Here is a 17,758-nt window from a genome sequence, read left to right as displayed (position 1 = left end):
ATTTCTAGTTTTATGCTTGTGCCTTGTGGGTCTATCATTTCTGTTAAATATTATAATTTGGATTGTGTTCTTCATATTTTAAAAAAATAAAACAATATTAAAATATTAATTTGGTTGGATTAGTTGTTGTATCATATTTGTTATGATTAGTAATCTAATTTTTTATTATTATTATTTTAATTACATAACTCTTTACACTACATATAATATTAAATTTCAGAAATAATTGTTTTTTTTAATCAAATTTTAACATTTTTTATTTGTATTATTAAGTAATTCTGTGTTGAATGAAGACCCTCTAATTAACTTGATTTTGAAACCAGAATTCTGGACGAATTGATATACTCTTTGGATATATGATATATCTGAAAATAAAGCTTTATATTCTTTCACAAAGCAAATATCAAATTGATTTAATTGCACAATTACAATTATTCCAAATCTGACAAAAGAAAAGAATCAATTTTTGGTACTGGTGAAGAACATAAATAACACAAATGCACAAATTGACATTTACAGTCTACTTTCTATATCTATAGGGTCCAAAAAAAGATCAGACATAAGCAAAACCAGCTGAAGATTTGTGAGATCAATGCGAGGAGACCATCATAATGCGATATGCCCCGGTACAGGAACAGTGAAGAACAATACTGGAGCAATTTCTGCATCATTCAAGGGGTTCAATAATTTCCAGGAGTTCATTACAGAGCCCTGTGAAGACAACAGAATCTGTCTCGATAGGTTTGAATTTGACAAGCGCCGACGGGACCAAATCCTCTTCTTCTAATGTGGTAGGTTTCTGTCCTGCTGCTGGAATCACTCGGCGTTTGATTAATACAGGATGTAACAGCTCAAACTCTAAACTGGGTTCTTTCAGTGCCGAGCTCACAAACTGAAAACCAAAGAGAATGATTATCACTTTGAAGTCATACACATGCGCATAAGTTCGTAATCTGTGTTTATAAAATTTAAGTTATAGCTAAGATATACTATTAGAGAGGATAAAAGCACAAACTTTCTTAGTAATTTCCAGAATAACACAAAGTTGATATACATCTCTAGCGTTAAATGTGTAGAATTGTATTGTTTAGAGATAAAAAATGCACAAAATTCAGATGGTGCTTTGTGAGGTAAAAGAAATTGTGAAAAACTGAAGTAAATAAAGCTATCCGCAGGAAGGTTTTGATATGATAAATGATCAAAAATGAGTTTCGTGTTTTTCAAATATCATCTTCTAATTACAAAGCAAACACATCTTTTTGACTATCCTTGAATCTAGTAGAGCAGAAAACAACTTTCGATTACTGAACAATCCCGAGTCTGAAAATTTTATCCAAGTACCATTTCATTACATGAGACTCGGATAAATAAGTGTGCGCACTCATAAACAACCAAAACACAATACTAATAACTGTAAATACTAACCTCATAGAGAGCAGTTGTTTGCTCCCATGGACCAAAAACACCTTGGAGCACCACTCCATCAGGAAACTGGATGCGGATAATAGCTCTGCGGTATTTCTTCTTGGCAGCTTTTGCCTGCTTTTCCCTGTAAGACCTGGGAATCAATAGCTGCGATTCTTCAATCTTTTTCTTCCTTGTATTAGCTTCTCTCTTCAGCTCTGAAACTGATAGGTTGTAGAAGGAATCTGGCAACTCGATTCTTGCTGCTATGCTTTCAGGTACGGAAAAGAAGACCCGGATCTAAAGTAACCATATAAATGACAACGTCATATCAACACACTAATACAGGGCATGTTGACAGAGCAATCCAAGGGGGGTTTTATTACATATCAAAATAAAAATTCTACACTCAAGAGTAATAATATAAGAAACAATGTTAGATTACTTGTGTATCACAAAGCAAATATCACAGAGGATACCACAGCCAAGCACATTATATTCAAAACTAATTTCGGAGATGAAAAATAAGGCAATGAACAGTTTAAAGAGTGCTGAAAAATAAGATAGCATTGTAAAATAGTCTTATAAAATTTTGAAAAATCTTCTAGACACTGCTTGAGCCAATGAAATGTATAGCCAATTTCCAAGAAAATGATAATCCAAAAATGTACACGGGAAGCAATTAGATAAATTCAAACAAAAATTAAATAATTGACTTTGATGTTAGAGACTGAGCAATTCACACCAACTACAAAATCAGATAAGTACTTACATTTCTAGCAAATCCTCTAGACATGTTTTATGGATTATTATACAAGACAAGATTTCAGGCATTACATACACCTCAAGCATGAATACTCCAGAAAATTCTCTAAATTGAAATTTCATTTAATTGAAGAATCTACTGGCTATAGGAAAAAGGGTATGCCTACTTCCGTTAAGATATTAGCTTTAAACTTCAGTTTCAGGAAGAAGTAAAGGGCATCTCTTTGTCATAACAAGAGAATATGCAGACGTTTAAGGTCAATAGTGGTGGAAAATCCTCAAAACTGATACATTCATTTGATCGGAAACGTATAAAGATATTTAAAGGGCAATGATACAGCAAGTTCTGTTCTGATTCTAGGCATCATAATCCCTCAAGCCAATATCCATGGCTTCCTAAATAATAAGAAAAACGGTATGCTTATGATGAGCACCCAACAGGGCTGGTGTACCACAGGAAGGGTTGTGGTAGGAAGTATGGGAATATTAGGAAGTTGGGATTTGTTATGAGGGAATATTTGTGGAACGTGGTGGCATGATATGAGGGGATGGGGTGGAATTCGGTTGGAACAGACAGGTGACAGAACAGAATAAAAAGAGGAAGAGAAAAAATGGAGGTAGGAAAAAATTAGGAAGTAAATTGGAAGGGAGGTTACTGACCCTCGAAGTCAGTATTGTGGGGAGGTGGCTGACCCTCGAAGTCAGTCTGATGCTTATCCTTTTCTGGTGTACTTACACTATTTTTGCTAAGTTGTTTGCTGTTTGCATTGAATATTGCTAGGGAGTGACTATTAGGTATTTACATAGGGTTGTATTGTTCTATTGATGATTAATATAACAGGGTCCTCTCATTAAACTATGATTGTGCGCGTGTGTGGATTGTTGGTTGGTAGTATTGTCTGATTTTCTGGGCAGGTTCTATCAAGTGGTATCAGAGCAGTGTGGTCTGGGTAATGGTCGTGACGAGGATGGATTCTAGACTCGATAATGTGGAGAAAGAGGTTACAAAGCTGGGAGTAGAAATGGGTACCATCAGGGAGTGTTTGGTGGAGATACAGTCATGGGTAAGGCGAAAGAATGAAGAAGAGGTTGATAGAGCAGAGGGACAGTCAGGCAAAAATAATCAGTCTCACCACGAAGAAAATGGAAATGGAGCCAGTGGATCTGGGAGCAATAACCAAAACCATAATGAAATAGGGGGGCGAAAATTGGAAATGCCCATCTTTTCAGGTGAAGATCCCGGATGGATCTTCAGAGTTGAGAGATACTTCAACATCAATGGAATATCGGAAGAAGAAAGGTTAGTTGCAGCAACTGTCTGCATGGAAGGAGAAGCCATCAATTGGTTCCAGTGGACAGAATCCAGGACTCCGACAAGCTCCTGGGCTATGTTTAAATTAGTACTCCTTCAGAGATTTAGTGGATCCCAAGAACTCAACCCATACGAGTCCCTAATGGCGATGAAACAGACAAGCTCAGTGGTGGAGTTCCGTCGTCAGTTTGAGGCAGTGGCAGCTCTATTGGTAGGGGAGAAAGAAGAGATCCTACAAGCTGCATTCGTAAATGGGTTAAAAACAGAGATTAGGGCTAAGGTGAGGTTGGCCCAACCAAATTCATTGATGCAAGTTATTGAGCTGGCCCAAAGGGTTGAAGAAAAGAACCAAGCCTTAGAAGAAGCCCAAGTGGGAGTAAACAGGGGCTCACGCACATTTGGGCCTGGGTTTACCTTTGGATCCAGAAGTGTACCCAGATTTTTCAACCCGACCCGAACTGAAAATAATCCCAAATTTCCCAACGCGATAGAATCCCTAAAAACTAATTCAAACTCTTTTTCCCCTTTCAGTCGACGAACACCAGAATCCTCCCTGCAGGGTTCATCGACGAATTCCTCCACGCGTGAATCATCCATGACGAACTCACGACCTTTCGAACGATCAGGCTTCCAACGACGTGAGTTCCCTTTTCGTCGGATGACAGACGCCGAGATTCAGAAGAAACGAGAGAAGGGGCTCTGCTTTCGATGCGATGGAAAATACTCTCTAGGGCATAAATGTGGCGAAAAACAGTTTCAAATCCTCCTGATTGACAATGAAGAAGATGACCCAGATCCAAGTGGGGGTGGAGAAAGTATCGAAGCTGAAATAGAGCACCCACAGGACAACGTGGAGCTCTCCCCTAGTTCAATGGTTGGGATTCAGGGACCGAAGACAATGAAACTCAAAGGAAGAATCTAAGGTAAAGAGTGGATTGTGTTGATTGATAGTGGGGCTTCCCATAATTTTATTAGCTCAAAAGTGGTTGAACACTTGGGGATACCAATGGCCAGAACTCAATCCTTCGGTGTCAGGGTGGGTGATGGATATAGCATTAGATGTGAAAGGGAATGTAAGGACGTGTGTTTGGAGCTACCGAGTGTGACAATCGTGCAAAATTTTTTTCCATTTGAGATGAGTAGCGCGGATGTAGTCCTGGGTATTGCATGGCTTAAGACTCTAGGTGAGACTGTTATAGATTGGAGAAAACAAACGATGAAGTTCACAATGGGACCACGGGTAGTCTGTCTGTATGGGGGTCCATCACTTAGCAAGACTATGGTATCGCTCAAGGCGATGATTAAGGCATTACAGAGCGCAAGACAAGGCTGTTTGATCGAGTTTGGGCAGCTGCAGACTCAGTGTGAAAATATGGGGGCTATTGATGACAGACTGTTGAAGGTATTGGGACACTATAGTCAAGTCTTCGAGCCACTCTCTGGGTTACCTCCAACCAGGTCAAAGGACCATGCTATTCAGCTAGTTCTGGGAACACAGCCACCAAACCTCAGACCCTACAGATACCCTTATTATCAGAAAAATGAGATCGAGCGTATTGTCAAAGAGATGCTGGCCTCAGGAATTATAAAACCAAGCATCAGCCCGTTTTCCAGCCCTGTTTTATTAGTGAAAAAGAAAGACGGAGGGTGGCACTTCTGTGTAGACTATCGGGCCGTTAACAAGGTGACCGTTCCGGATAAGTTTCCAATCCCCGCTATCGACGAACTGTTTGATGAGTTAGATGGGGCAACTGTATTTTCAAAACTCGATTTGAAATCTGGATATCACCAAATTAGAGTGAAACCCGAAGACACACCAAAGACTGCTTTTTGGACACACGAGGGGCACTATGAGTTTCTCGTAATGCCTTTCGGCCTTACCAATGCACCCGCAACGTTTCAGGCAGTCATGAATGATGTCTTCAGGCCGTATTTGAGAAAATTTTTGTTGGTGTTCTTTGACGATATATTGATTTACAGTAGGGAGATGGATGAACACGCAGAGCACTTAAGTATTATTTTGCAGGTGTTATTGGAGAATCAACTGGTGGTAAATCAAAAGAAGTGTCAATTCGAGCAACTTCAGCTGGAATATCTAGGCCATGTCATGTCTGCCAAGGGTGTAGCAGTTGATCCCACCAACATAGAAAGCATCACTAAATGGCCAGAACCAAAGGACATCAGGGCACTTAGAGGATTTCTGGGGCTGACGGGCTACTACCGCCGTTTTGTTCGCGATTACGATAAGATAGCTCTTCCACTCACTGCACTTTTAAAAAAGGACTCTTTTGCCTGGAATCCAGCAGCTCAACAGGCCTTCGAGAAATTAAAAAGCATCATGACCAGCGTCCCTGTCCTAAGGATGCCCAATTTCACTCAAGAGTTTGTTATTGAGACAGATGCCTCGGGAAGTGGCTTAGGGGCAGTACTGATGCAAGAAGGGCGGCCGATTGCATTTCTCAGTAAAGGTTTGTCTATCAATTCAAAACTAAAGTCAGTCTATGAGAGGGAATTAATGGCTGCGGTAATGGCTGTGCAAAAATGGCGGCATTATCTCCTAGGTCGACGTTTTGTTATCAGGACAGATCAGCGGAGTCTACATTTCCTAACCGACCAAAAATTACTAAGTGAAAGTCAGCAAAAGTGGGTTATCAAACTATTAGGACTAAATTTCATCATCCAATATAAACCAGGACCACAAAATAAAGCAGCAGACGCCCTTTCTAGGATGTCCGAGCCAACTGAGTATCATGCTATTTTGATGGGGTGTTTTTCGGGACTTGATAGCCTTGAGGATGCTATACAGCAAGATGCCAAGTTACGACAGATTATCCAACAGCTCTTGATTGACCCAAACAGTCACCCCCGTTTCAGATTGGTAGGATGCCATTTGATGTACCATAACCGAATGGTTTTACCGAAATCGGGGCCTCACATTCATCAGCTATTACAGGAATTTCATACTTCACCGATTGGAGACCATTCTGGATTTTTTCGGACAAACAAACGAATATCGAATGTGGTGTTTTGGGAAGGAATGAAGAAAGACATCAAGGCATTTGTAGCTGCTTGCAGCATCTGTCAACAGAATAAATACGATGCTTTAAGTCTAGTAGGTTTGCTCCAACCTTTACCTATTCCTCACCAAGTATAGGATGATGTTTCAATGGATTTTATTATGGGGCTACCCAAAGCGCAAGGGGTCGACACTGTTCTGGTCGTAGTCGACCGGTTCACCAAGTATAGCCATTTTGTCACTCTTAAACACCCATATACAGCCCAGACGGTAGCGGACCTGTTTATCCGAGAGGTGGTCAGGTTGCACGGATTTTCGAGAACTATTGTATCCGATCGAGATAGGATTTTCATGAGTAATTTTTGGGCCGAATTACTTAAGCAGTCTAGCACACAGTTGCACATGAGTTCAGCCTACCATCCGCAAACGGATGGTCAAACCGAAGTGGTCAACCGTTGCTTAGAGACTTACCTCCGATGCTTCGTCAATAGCCACCCACAGCAGTGGCCCAAATGGGTGCCATGGGCAGAATTTTGGTCCAATACCACCTATCATAGCTCTGCGGGAATGTGCCCCTTTAAGGCTTTCTATGGCCGTGAACCTCCAACAATATTACGGTATGCAGATCATACTTCTCCAATTGCCGATGTTGACCAACAACTTCAGCACCGAAACCATATCATTGAGGAGTTAAAGACAAATCTTCTTAAGGCTCGAAACCGCATGAAGCTAGCTACTGATTGCCATCGTCGAGAGGTGACATTTGAGATAGGAGATTCGGTATACTTGAAGTTACAACCGTATCGATTACGATCCTTAGCCCGTCGCTATAATGAGAAACTGAGCCCGCGGTTTTATGGTCCTTTTATCATCACGGACAGGATTGGAGCGGTGGCATACAGGTTGGCACTGCCTCCTTCAGCCCGCATTCATAATGTCTTCCATGTTTCACAGCTGAAGAAAGCCATGTTTCCAATTGCCAACAGCCAGCCTCTTCCAGCAGCTCTTAACGAGGATTTAACGTTACAACTCGAACCTGAAGCAGTTATCAAGAAAAGGAAACTTCTGAATGGCCAGTGGGAAGTGCTGATTCAATGGAAGGGGTTACCTTCCTATGAAAACACATGGGAAGATTTTGACACTATCGACCACCAATTTCCTGCCTTTCACCTTGAGGACAAGGTGGTTGTCCTTGGGGAGGGTAATGATGAGCACCCAACAAGGCTGGTGTACCACAGGAAGGGTTGTGGTAGGAAGTATGGGAATATTAGGAAGTTGGGATTTGTTAAGAGGGAATATTTGTGGAACAGGTGGCATGATACGAGGGGATGGGGTGGAATTCGGTTGGAACAGACAGGTGACAGAACAGAATAAAAAGAGGAATAAGAAAATGGAGGTAGAAAAAATAGGAAGTAAATTGGAAGGGAGGTTACTAACCCTCGAATTCAGTATTGTGGGGATGGTGGCCCCCTCGAAGTCAGTCTGATGCTTATCCTTTTCTGGTGTACTTACACTATTTTGCTAAGTTGTTTACTGTTTGTATTGATATTGCTAGGAGTGACTATTAGCTATTTACATAGGGTTGTATTGTCTGATTTTCTGGGCAGGTTCTATTCAGCCGACTTCTGTTAAGATATTAGCTTTAAACTTCAGTATCAGGAAGACGCGAAGGTCATCTCTTTGTTATAGCAAGAGAATATGCAGACGTTTAAGGTCAATAGTGGTGGAAAATCCTTAAAACTGATACATTCATTTGATCGGAAACGTATAAAGATATTTAAAGGGCAATGATACAGCAAGTTCTGTTCTGATTCTAGGCATCATAATCCCTCAAGCCAATATCCATGGCTTCCAAAATAATCTCTTCAATACAACTTTGAAAGAGTATATAGTTAGATAAAGGTCTTTGGTACTCTTGTATTCAGGTCCTAGTACAAGCCTTTGACATGCTCATATACAAGATAACTTCCAACCAAATGCAAGAAGAAGATATTCCAATAATCATAAGTGTAGTTTCTCATTTATTTTTCCTGAAACTTATCCGAAATCGTCTTCAATTTCCTGGCATGGGTACACCATAAAAAATGAGTTCTTCGGGTTAAAATATGTCAATGGAGTAAATTAATGGTGTCTCCTTGTCCAAACTTCTTTTCACAAATTGATGCAGTTCAATAATAAATTGAAGAGGAGGGGGCTTTGTAAGAAACAAGATCGATATTTACTTCACCGAATTCAAGTATGTCTTAGACAAGGCAAGTGGACAAACTGAAGCAAGACAGATTATAGGCAGAGTTCAGTTTTTGGCCTTGGAAATACTATTGATAGACAAAAGACATTACTTCCTAACCACCACACTATAGGCAGTTGGCTTGGGGCCTTCTGTGGAACAGACCAAAGTTAATGAAATAAAGCCAACTATTTAAGAGTTAGAAGGGAATTAAGCTTTATCCATCGAAGCTTGTTATTAAATATGTCCATAGAGGTCCCTTATCTAGCAAGTTCTGTTCAGATTCTAGGCATCATAATCCCTCAAGCCCATATCCATGGAAAATCTTCCAAAATGATCTCTTCAATGCATTTTTGAAAGAGTGTATAGATAGAAAAAGGCCTTTGGTCCTCCTAGTTGTATTAAGTTCCAAGCATAAGCCTTTGATTTCCTCATGTACAAGATAAATTTCAACCAAATGCAACATGAAGATATTCCAATAATTGCAAGTTGTATTTTCTTATTTAGTTTTTCTGAAAATTATCAGAAATTGTCTTCAATTTCCAGGCATGGCTACACCATAAAATATGAGTTCTTTGGGTTATAAATGTCGATGGAGTAAATTATGGTGTCTCCTTGTGCAAGCTTCTTTGCCCAAATTGATGTGATCTCAATCATAACTGAAGGGGATAGAAGTTTGGAAGAAACAAGATCAATATACTTCACTGTATTCAAGTATCTCTTAGACAAGGCAAGTGGACAAACTTTCGAATTTTTAAACCAATTAAATTTATGCCTAATTCGGTTTCTTCTCTTTTTACTCAAAATAGTAATCATCTTTTTATCTTGTGGGTCAGATTTAGTCAACAATAATATTTTGCTTACAACTGAGTCATACAGATAGACAAAAATTTTACAAAATTTATGTAAAATGACTACTTTGTCCTTTATTTTTTGTCTGTTTATATGACTCAGTTGTAAGCATAGCATTGCTCTTTAATCAAAGTGCGACTGTTGTCAAGTAAATGTTTGACCACTGGCCTCTTACATCATTCTTAGACAAGTGCACAAAAGCTTAGTTTTAAAGTCAAAGATGATGTAAGAGGGAAATGGTTAGACATTCACTTGAATAGTCAAACTTTGACTGGATTTGACCGCAAAATAAAGGAGGATTTCTAATTCAAATAGAAAAAGAAAGAGCCAAATTAGACACAAATTAAATTGGTGTTAATCTACTTCCAAATATTTAAAGAACTATCTCAAATGCTTCCGCACCAACCCATTCTTTGAAAATTTAAAAGTTCAAGTGAAGAACACAGTTTTTACGGAAAATTCACTATGTGTGGCTTCCCTTAAATGGTGGTTTACCCAATATTTTACAACATGTTAGTGTGCCAATCATCATACTATGTGTGGCTTCTCTTAAATGGTAGAAAAACCATTTATTTCCTAACATGTTACTCTGCCACTCATCACACTGCAGCGCTTCCCTTAAATGGCAGAACAAACTCATGTTTTATAACATGTTAGCCTGCCAGTCATCACACCATGTATGGCTCTCCTTAAATGGTTAAAAACACATGTTTTTATAACATGTTTGTATGTTTTTATAACTTTTGGGTCTTACCCTAAGACTTTCCCTTCTAAGAGTTCATGGGTTCAAAAACCATGATTCTGAAAATTAATTGATTATAATTGATATGTGTTAGAGGTGGAAAAATGTGGTCTGGTTTTGTTTTTCACCTGAACCGAATCGAACAAGTGAAAAAAAAAAAAAACCGAACCTTACCGTATCATCTTAAATTAACAACCGAACCAAAGCAAAACGTAAAACATTGGTTCAGTCGGTTTGATATTATCAGTTTTTTAGCGATTTTTTGGGTAAAATTTGACTTAGCAAGCTGAAAAAGACAAAAATGTGGGATAAAACATCATTTCAATTTGTCTTATGATTTTTGTGTTACCGTGTTTAAAACCTCATATCCAAAACAGCCAACAAAAACTAAAGTCTAAAGTTAATATCCTTATTAAATCATTTAACATGCAATGTTCATTGCTATAAAATTCAACAATAAATCATATTCAGCCCTATCCAAAGTGTGTTCTCACGTGCTACATAACTATTCTAACCATTTCACAATGAATTTCCTATCTATTAACATAACATAAATTCATAGACTCACTTTGAATATTGAAGCTAATAAACATCAATTCATCATCTAAAAAGTATAAAACAAGCAATATACCTGTCTATCAACCTTGACCGGCTCAACGTGTTCCTTGGCCTCCTCCTTAGCTTCCTCCTCCTTCAACTTCTCGACTTTGTGTGGCACTTCAACCTTTTTCAGATCCAACAACAGTTCCACTACCTTACCAATCAAACCAACCCTCTCCTCATCAGGAACCTCCATTACTGCCCACATTTCCCCACCTTCTTCTTTCAATTCAAACCCAACAAACTCCAATAATTCAACTGCTCCCACAACCTCGCTAACCGCTTCCCGGATCTTCGGATTACTCATTCGAATTCTCCTAAACTTCGCATTCTCGGGCTCCTTCACCACATTCCCCAACAACTTACGCACCACTTCAACTGACCCTTCCTTCGGCCTCCCAGAAAAAAACACACCAACACAAGTCTCCAATTCACTCCTAGATTCATTCAAAACACCACCAACATCACCATTATTATTACTATTATTATCATCAGTTGAACTGCTGTTATTATTATTATTATTACTATTAATATTACTATTATTCACACAGCTCTCAACATGTAAAGAAACCTCTTCTTCAGTCCTAAAAGCCTGCCCACAAATAGGACATTCAAACAAATTTAAAGAATACCCATGTTGCGATCTCTTCCCGGAAGTGATCAATGAACCATACGGGTCAAACCCATCAGAGGGTTTCCGACGCGGGTCCGGATTATTCACAAAACCGGACTTATTGCTCTCTTCAGAAACGAGCGATTTCTCAGAAGGAGAAGGAGAAGGGTTTGGTTTAGGTTTAGGTTTTGTTTGTGTGTTTGGATTCGGATTGGGATTAGTGTTGAGGTAGTGTGGATTGGGTCGAGCTGTATTAGGGTAAACGGGTCCTCCCGAAGAAGAAGAAGAACCGGAACCCAGAACTCGACCTTGGCCCTTGAATTTACCTGAAGAAGAAGAAGATAACTGATTGTTAACTTTCTTCATGAAGCCCTTCATCTTATCTTTCATGTCATCCATTATTTTTTCTCGAAAGAATTAAAGAATCAAGAAACGAATTGAATTAAAAAGGTTTAAATTGAAACAAAAATGAAAATAAATTCAAGAAAAAGAGAAGGGCGGTGGGGTTTGGGGGAGAGTTGACCTCGTATAATCAGAAGAAAAGTGTCAGCATTTGAGAGAAGAAGAGACAGAACAGAATTGGAATGGGCTGTAATGGAATTGGAGTGGTAAGAAAGGTTTTTGTTTCTTATATGGAATAAACAGAAGTTGAGCGGTGTTGGATTGCTTAAGAAGTCCAATTAGAACATGCCACCTCAGGTTTTCTTTCTGGAAACAGCAAGTTTCATTGGAAGAAAAGGGTTTGTTAAAATTTATCCCAATTCGTAAACCTTACCAAACTCAATAGATAAATTTTTATTTTATTTTATTAAGTTGAAAGTTATAAAAGAAATCTTGAATTGATTTTAATTTAAATAAAAACAATTAAACGATAATCAAAATAAAACTTGTTATTTAACACAAAATTTAATTTAACTTAAAATCTTGATGAGCCTCTATGTTAAGCCTAACCCTTCTTACTTCTTTAATATTTTATTGTTTTACTATTTTATGTTCATAATTGAGCTTGATTATTCGATTTCTAGTTTTATAATTGATCAGTCAGGGACCAAAGCTTTTGAATTTAATTTGCCTGGACTTGTGAAGCTAATATTATATCTATACAGAAGATCTGTTTTGTGTTAAATTTGCAAAAAAAATTATGTCAAAAGAGTAGATAATATAATGTTAAAAGAATATTAAGAATTTAACAAAAACTTTTATGCTTACGATCAAATCAAATCAATTTAAACAAATTTTTACCGAACTTGATTAATTTTTCATTAAATTTGGATGGTTTTTATTAAAATTATAAATCACCAAACAGAAAATTAAATTAGGTACATAGTAATAGGATCTGACTATAATAACAAACAGTCAATCCCTTGACTTATGAATAAGTTAAACTTACATTGGTTCATATTATAATTTACACAAGACTCATGTAAACAATTAAACAAATATACAGGTCTGGATTCAACTAGAAAATGACTGCAATAGAAGATATGGAGCCATGTTTGCCAGAATGGCCTAGTCCAATACTTAATCTGCAAGTTTAGAATAAACATGACAATGATGGAAAGACCGGAGACTTTAAGAAGCTGAATAAAAGTAGTTATCTGTTTAGCATTTATTTTCTGCAAGACCAAACTTTGCTCAACATCACAAGCGGATTGACGGCAATGCCTATGAACCCTTAATCAAGTTCAAAGAGCATGCAACATACCATTAAAGTATCTGCCACAAAAAGCTATAAAATGAAAGAATCACCATTACCCATAATCTGAAACCTATTGCTATTTCTCTATCCGACGCATTTGTATCGACAATAAGAAATTCTTCTGAAAAGACCCCAAATTGTAGTTGAAGTTGTGATGAGTGTCTAAACAACTTAACACGTATATGTTCGGAGAACAAATTGAAGAACCAGTAAGTGAAAGTATAAAGGAGCTCATACGTTGAAACTCTTTTGAGTGTTATAGAAATCCCTATGGTTGTATGGTTGGAGAAAACTTTCATCAAAAGAGAAGCCACAATGAACTAACCTAATGCTTAATTTGGAAGTTTATAAGAAGCACGAAGAGAACACATAAGAAATTCTATTTTAATGTATCTATAGTGAAGACCAAGCTTGCTTAAGATCATAAAGCAGTGTGCAAACATGCTCATGCACCTGATTCAGTTAAACAGGACATCAAACATGCAATTGAATGCATCTACCAACGTGCTAACGAATCGTCGAAGCTGTGCCGCTCTCTATCCTAAGCACACAACAGCAATACTAACCGCTTTTTGTAATATTTGTATTTCACCCAGGCACTCGCTACCATCAATCAACTCTCAAACATACAAGATGAAACTAGACCCGAGCAATAACATAGCCACTAAACTATAATAATTTCGTTTGGCAACACATAGCCAACAATCCAAAATCATACTTCCTAGATATTGCAAAATTTAAAAATTCTACATTTCGCTGAATAATAAAGAACCAGCACAACCCAATTTTATGTCCATTTCAATGATAACTGCTAGTTACTGAAAGTAACTATAAGAATCGCACCTCGAATAACCCAATTTAATGTTTACTTAAGCTTCAGTTACCAAACTTGAAAAGCAACCAGCTCCGAAAGAAGTTCTAGAAACAAAGTTGCAACACTAAAAATAACAGAGATAAAACACCATGCATTAAATGAAAATAAAATCAGTGAGCATATCTGAAACCCTCAAAATAACATTCAAACAAACAGAGATCAAAAACAACCTCAATGACTCAATCAATCCTTGTTTTTGAGCCTCTCGATCCTCTGGTTCAACTGATCGATCTTCACCACGAGATGCGTGACCGAATAGAGCAGCCAATAGAAAACCAAAGCCGACGCGATCAAGAGCGCGTTGCGCTGACTCTTCATGATCGACTTCTGGTGGCGCAAGTGCTCTGTCGGGGTACACGAATCCCCCTCGCACTTCGGGCGCGTCTCGTATTTCCAGTAGATATCCATCAGCAGAAACAGACAAAACGGGACCACCGAGAGAAACGGCTTCAGGAGATTACGTGTCACCGCGACGAGGCCTCTGCGTAGGCCATCGAGGCCGGGGAGGGTGAGGAGGAGCACCATGATTGCTTCTGCGGCCGCGGCGTAGCCGAGCACAACCCATTCGAGAGCCATGGAGAAAACCTAGATCTGCAAAACGGTACGCTTCTTCGTCGGTAAGGGAAGAATTTTTTCACTTGGCGATGAGAAAGGTGAGAGTGAGATATTCGGGTTTATATAGTTGAGGAAAATAGCGGTGACACGTGGCGTGATGTAGGGAGTGTGAACTGTGGAGAACTTTGAAGGGACAGATGGAACTTGGAAGTTTGAGAAACAATTTGGTCTCAAAATTTAAAAAAAAAAAAAATGACATAATTTATGTGTTAATTTAATAATTAATTACTAACAACCAAAACGAGCTAGAATTTTATTAATTTTATCACTCGTTGATTGCCTGTTTTAATTTATTTGAAGTTTTGAAATGTTAAAAGATGTATAATAATATTTTAGAATAATATTTTATTAATTTTTTGAATTATGACTTCTTTTATTAATTAAAACTATAAAATTTTTATTTTTCAAAAAGCCAAACTTAGATGTCAAGTGATAAAAAATTCATTTTTTAATTAAAACACCATCCTTGTGCACCTTTATTTTCTAAAAGATATTACTTCATAAACACTTTGTGAATGTGGTTTGTGATTAAAATAATAAAAACTTTTATCTTCACTATGATATTCCAATAAAATATAGAACAGTTAAACCTTGATAAATTAATATCTTTAGAATTATAAAAAATTATTAATTAATTGATGTATTATTTAATTGTATAAATGAATAAATTATCAAATTATTGAAACATTCTTTATTTTATTTTTCCAAAACATTAAACTTAATACATGTACATATAATGTATGGTTAATATGGTGTAGAGAATAGTTGTTGGAAATAATATCATCAATCTAGTTATAGCTATATGAGTTAATCTGGTATAGGGAATAACTCATAGTTAATATGGCATAGGAATTAGTCAATAGGAAATTGTTTTCTTCTTATAAATATCAGACTATATTTATTCTTGTTGTATAAAAATACATGAGTGCTTTTTTCTTGTATATAAATACATTAGTCTATAGGAGTCATATTTTACAAAGGCTTTCTAGCTAATTGAGTCATGTATATATATAATTTTGATGTATAAAGAGATTATTAATTTATAAATCAAGTGGTATTTATGTGCTTTTTTTTTTTAATGCATTATCTTATAAATTTAGCGAATTATTAATTTACCTCATTGGTCCCAAGTCGGGACTGGCCAAAAAATATTATTTAGTCGAGGTTATCAATTTATTGAGTATTAATTTACAATAATGCTACAGACACCGATTAATCTCACCGAATTGTTGTACCTACTTACATGGCATTCGAGTCAGACGCAACCACGTTGGACACTATAACACATCTTCTATAAATGAATAGGTGTCCAACAATTATGGACGCTCGTCCCATATTTGATGGGCGGCCGCGCATTACAAGTGGATGGTTGTCCACCAATCTGGACGAAATTTTGAACAAAAATAACAATGGACTCCCGTCCATATTATATGGACGAGAGTCAATTTCTTATAAATGGGCGTCCACCTAGAATGAACGTCCATCCATAATGACTTGCGATATTATTAAAATGAGGAGGAATGATTTTTTAAAAGAATAAGAATGGATGCCCGTCCATATTATATGGACAGTTGTTCTTATCAGATGGACGACCGTCCATTGAACAGTGAGGCAAATCAATTTTTTTTTTAATCATGCAAATAAAAAAATATAGTTTGTCTATTATACTTATGCAAATAAGAACCAAAACTTTTAGATGAAAAAAAATAATACTTTATTTGTAGCTTCATTTTAAAGCTAATACATTTTAGCTTCATTGTCTCAACTTTTCTTCTGCATGTTCTTGCCAGAGCTTGTTAGTCTTCCACACGACAATGGTGGTTTCTTCCTCAATAGCCACAACAACTAACTACTATGACAAGAAAGTCACTAATATTTTCACAAAAAAGCCACCAATTTTTTACAGAGAGAACTGTTTATAGTATTTTCACGGGAAAGCCACCAATTTTTTATAGAGAGAATCATTTAGGGTGGAAAGGGAGATCAAACTTTTTTAGGGTTATAAATATTTTTTGAGGTACTTAAGAATTTTTTACTTAATTTATGCATTTAATTAGTTTCATATTCTATTTTGGATTAAATATATGTTACAATACAAAATAAATGATAGACAATATTTGTTGGTGACTATTGTGAACCAGATTCATGAACGCAAAAACTGGTTATGGTTTTGCATGAAATTATGGAATATGGAAGAGTCTAGTTTGCCTCATTTCAATGATGTTGAGGTAAATTGTGTTCGAAACTTTAACTTTTTTGTTAACATGAATTTAAATTTGTTGTATCGTATTGTTTCCTATGTTCTGTTGTATTAGTACATTCTAATTTTTTCCATTATAAAACCATTAAATCAAGAAAATGAATGTGATGAATTAGAAGATATGGGATGTGCAAAGAAGAAGTGGAGCCTCATATTAGAATGGTGTTTGATTCAGTTGATAGTCTGGTGAAGTATTACAAAAGGTATGGTAATAAAATGGGTTTTGAAGCTATGATATGTATGTCAAAGAAAGGAGATGATGGGGAGATGAGATACATGACAGTAGCGTGTTCTTGTTCTAGGAAGGAGGGATGTAAATCCAGAAATACCTTGAAAAAGCAACTTGTTGCTAAAACAGATTTAAGAGTCGGATTAGTGCAGCTTTGAATGGTGAATGCAAATGGGAAATGAAATAAGTTGTGCTTGAACATAACCATGATCTTACAAGTTCAACGAAAAAAAGATATTTCAAGGTAAACCGAACGATACAACCTTATCTGAAAATGGGGCTTAAAGTTAATGATCTAACTAGGATTAGACTATGTAAAAATTTTCAATTATGTTCAGTTGAGGCAAAAGTAGGGGTGTATACAAGTAGAGCAGAGTATCTGAACACTCGAGCTTGGTTCGTGATGAACAGTGTCGAGTTCAAGTTCAAGCTGAGCTCGTTCAAGCTTGAATACTTGGGCTCGAGCTCAAGCTCGCGAGTATGAGTGGGTACTCGAGCTTGTGCTTGAGCTCGAGCTTTGAGTTTATTGTGAAAAGGGTGCTATTTGTCA

General features: G+C 37.1%; 2 protein-coding genes across 2 annotated transcripts; both read right to left on the bottom strand.

The window, feature by feature from the left end:
• Positions 1–362: 362 nt before the first annotated feature.
• Positions 363–12,146, bottom strand: LOC116130054 (plant UBX domain-containing protein 2). Its single transcript, XM_031415800.1, has 3 exons — positions 10,950–12,146; positions 1,426–1,704; positions 363–892 (listed from the first exon to the last, which is right to left on the bottom strand). Exons 1-3 carry the CDS (start codon positions 11,928–11,930, stop codon positions 668–670), a joined length of 1,485 nt encoding a protein of 494 aa, XP_031271660.1. The 5' UTR covers positions 11,931–12,146; the 3' UTR covers positions 363–667.
• Positions 12,147–14,057: 1,911 nt separating this feature from the next.
• Positions 14,058–14,767, bottom strand: LOC116130089. The gene has a single exon (XM_031415836.1). It carries the CDS (start codon positions 14,678–14,680, stop codon positions 14,288–14,290), a length of 393 nt encoding a protein of 130 aa, XP_031271696.1. The 5' UTR covers positions 14,681–14,767; the 3' UTR covers positions 14,058–14,287.
• Positions 14,768–17,758: the final 2,991 nt, after the last annotated feature.

This window comes from Pistacia vera, unplaced genomic scaffold (genome assembly GCF_008641045.1).
Source record: "Pistacia vera cultivar Batoury unplaced genomic scaffold, PisVer_v2 Contig217, whole genome shotgun sequence".
Classification (NCBI taxonomy): domain Eukaryota; kingdom Viridiplantae; phylum Streptophyta; class Magnoliopsida; order Sapindales; family Anacardiaceae; genus Pistacia; species Pistacia vera.
This window is presented reverse-complemented; position numbering and strand designations above follow the sequence as displayed.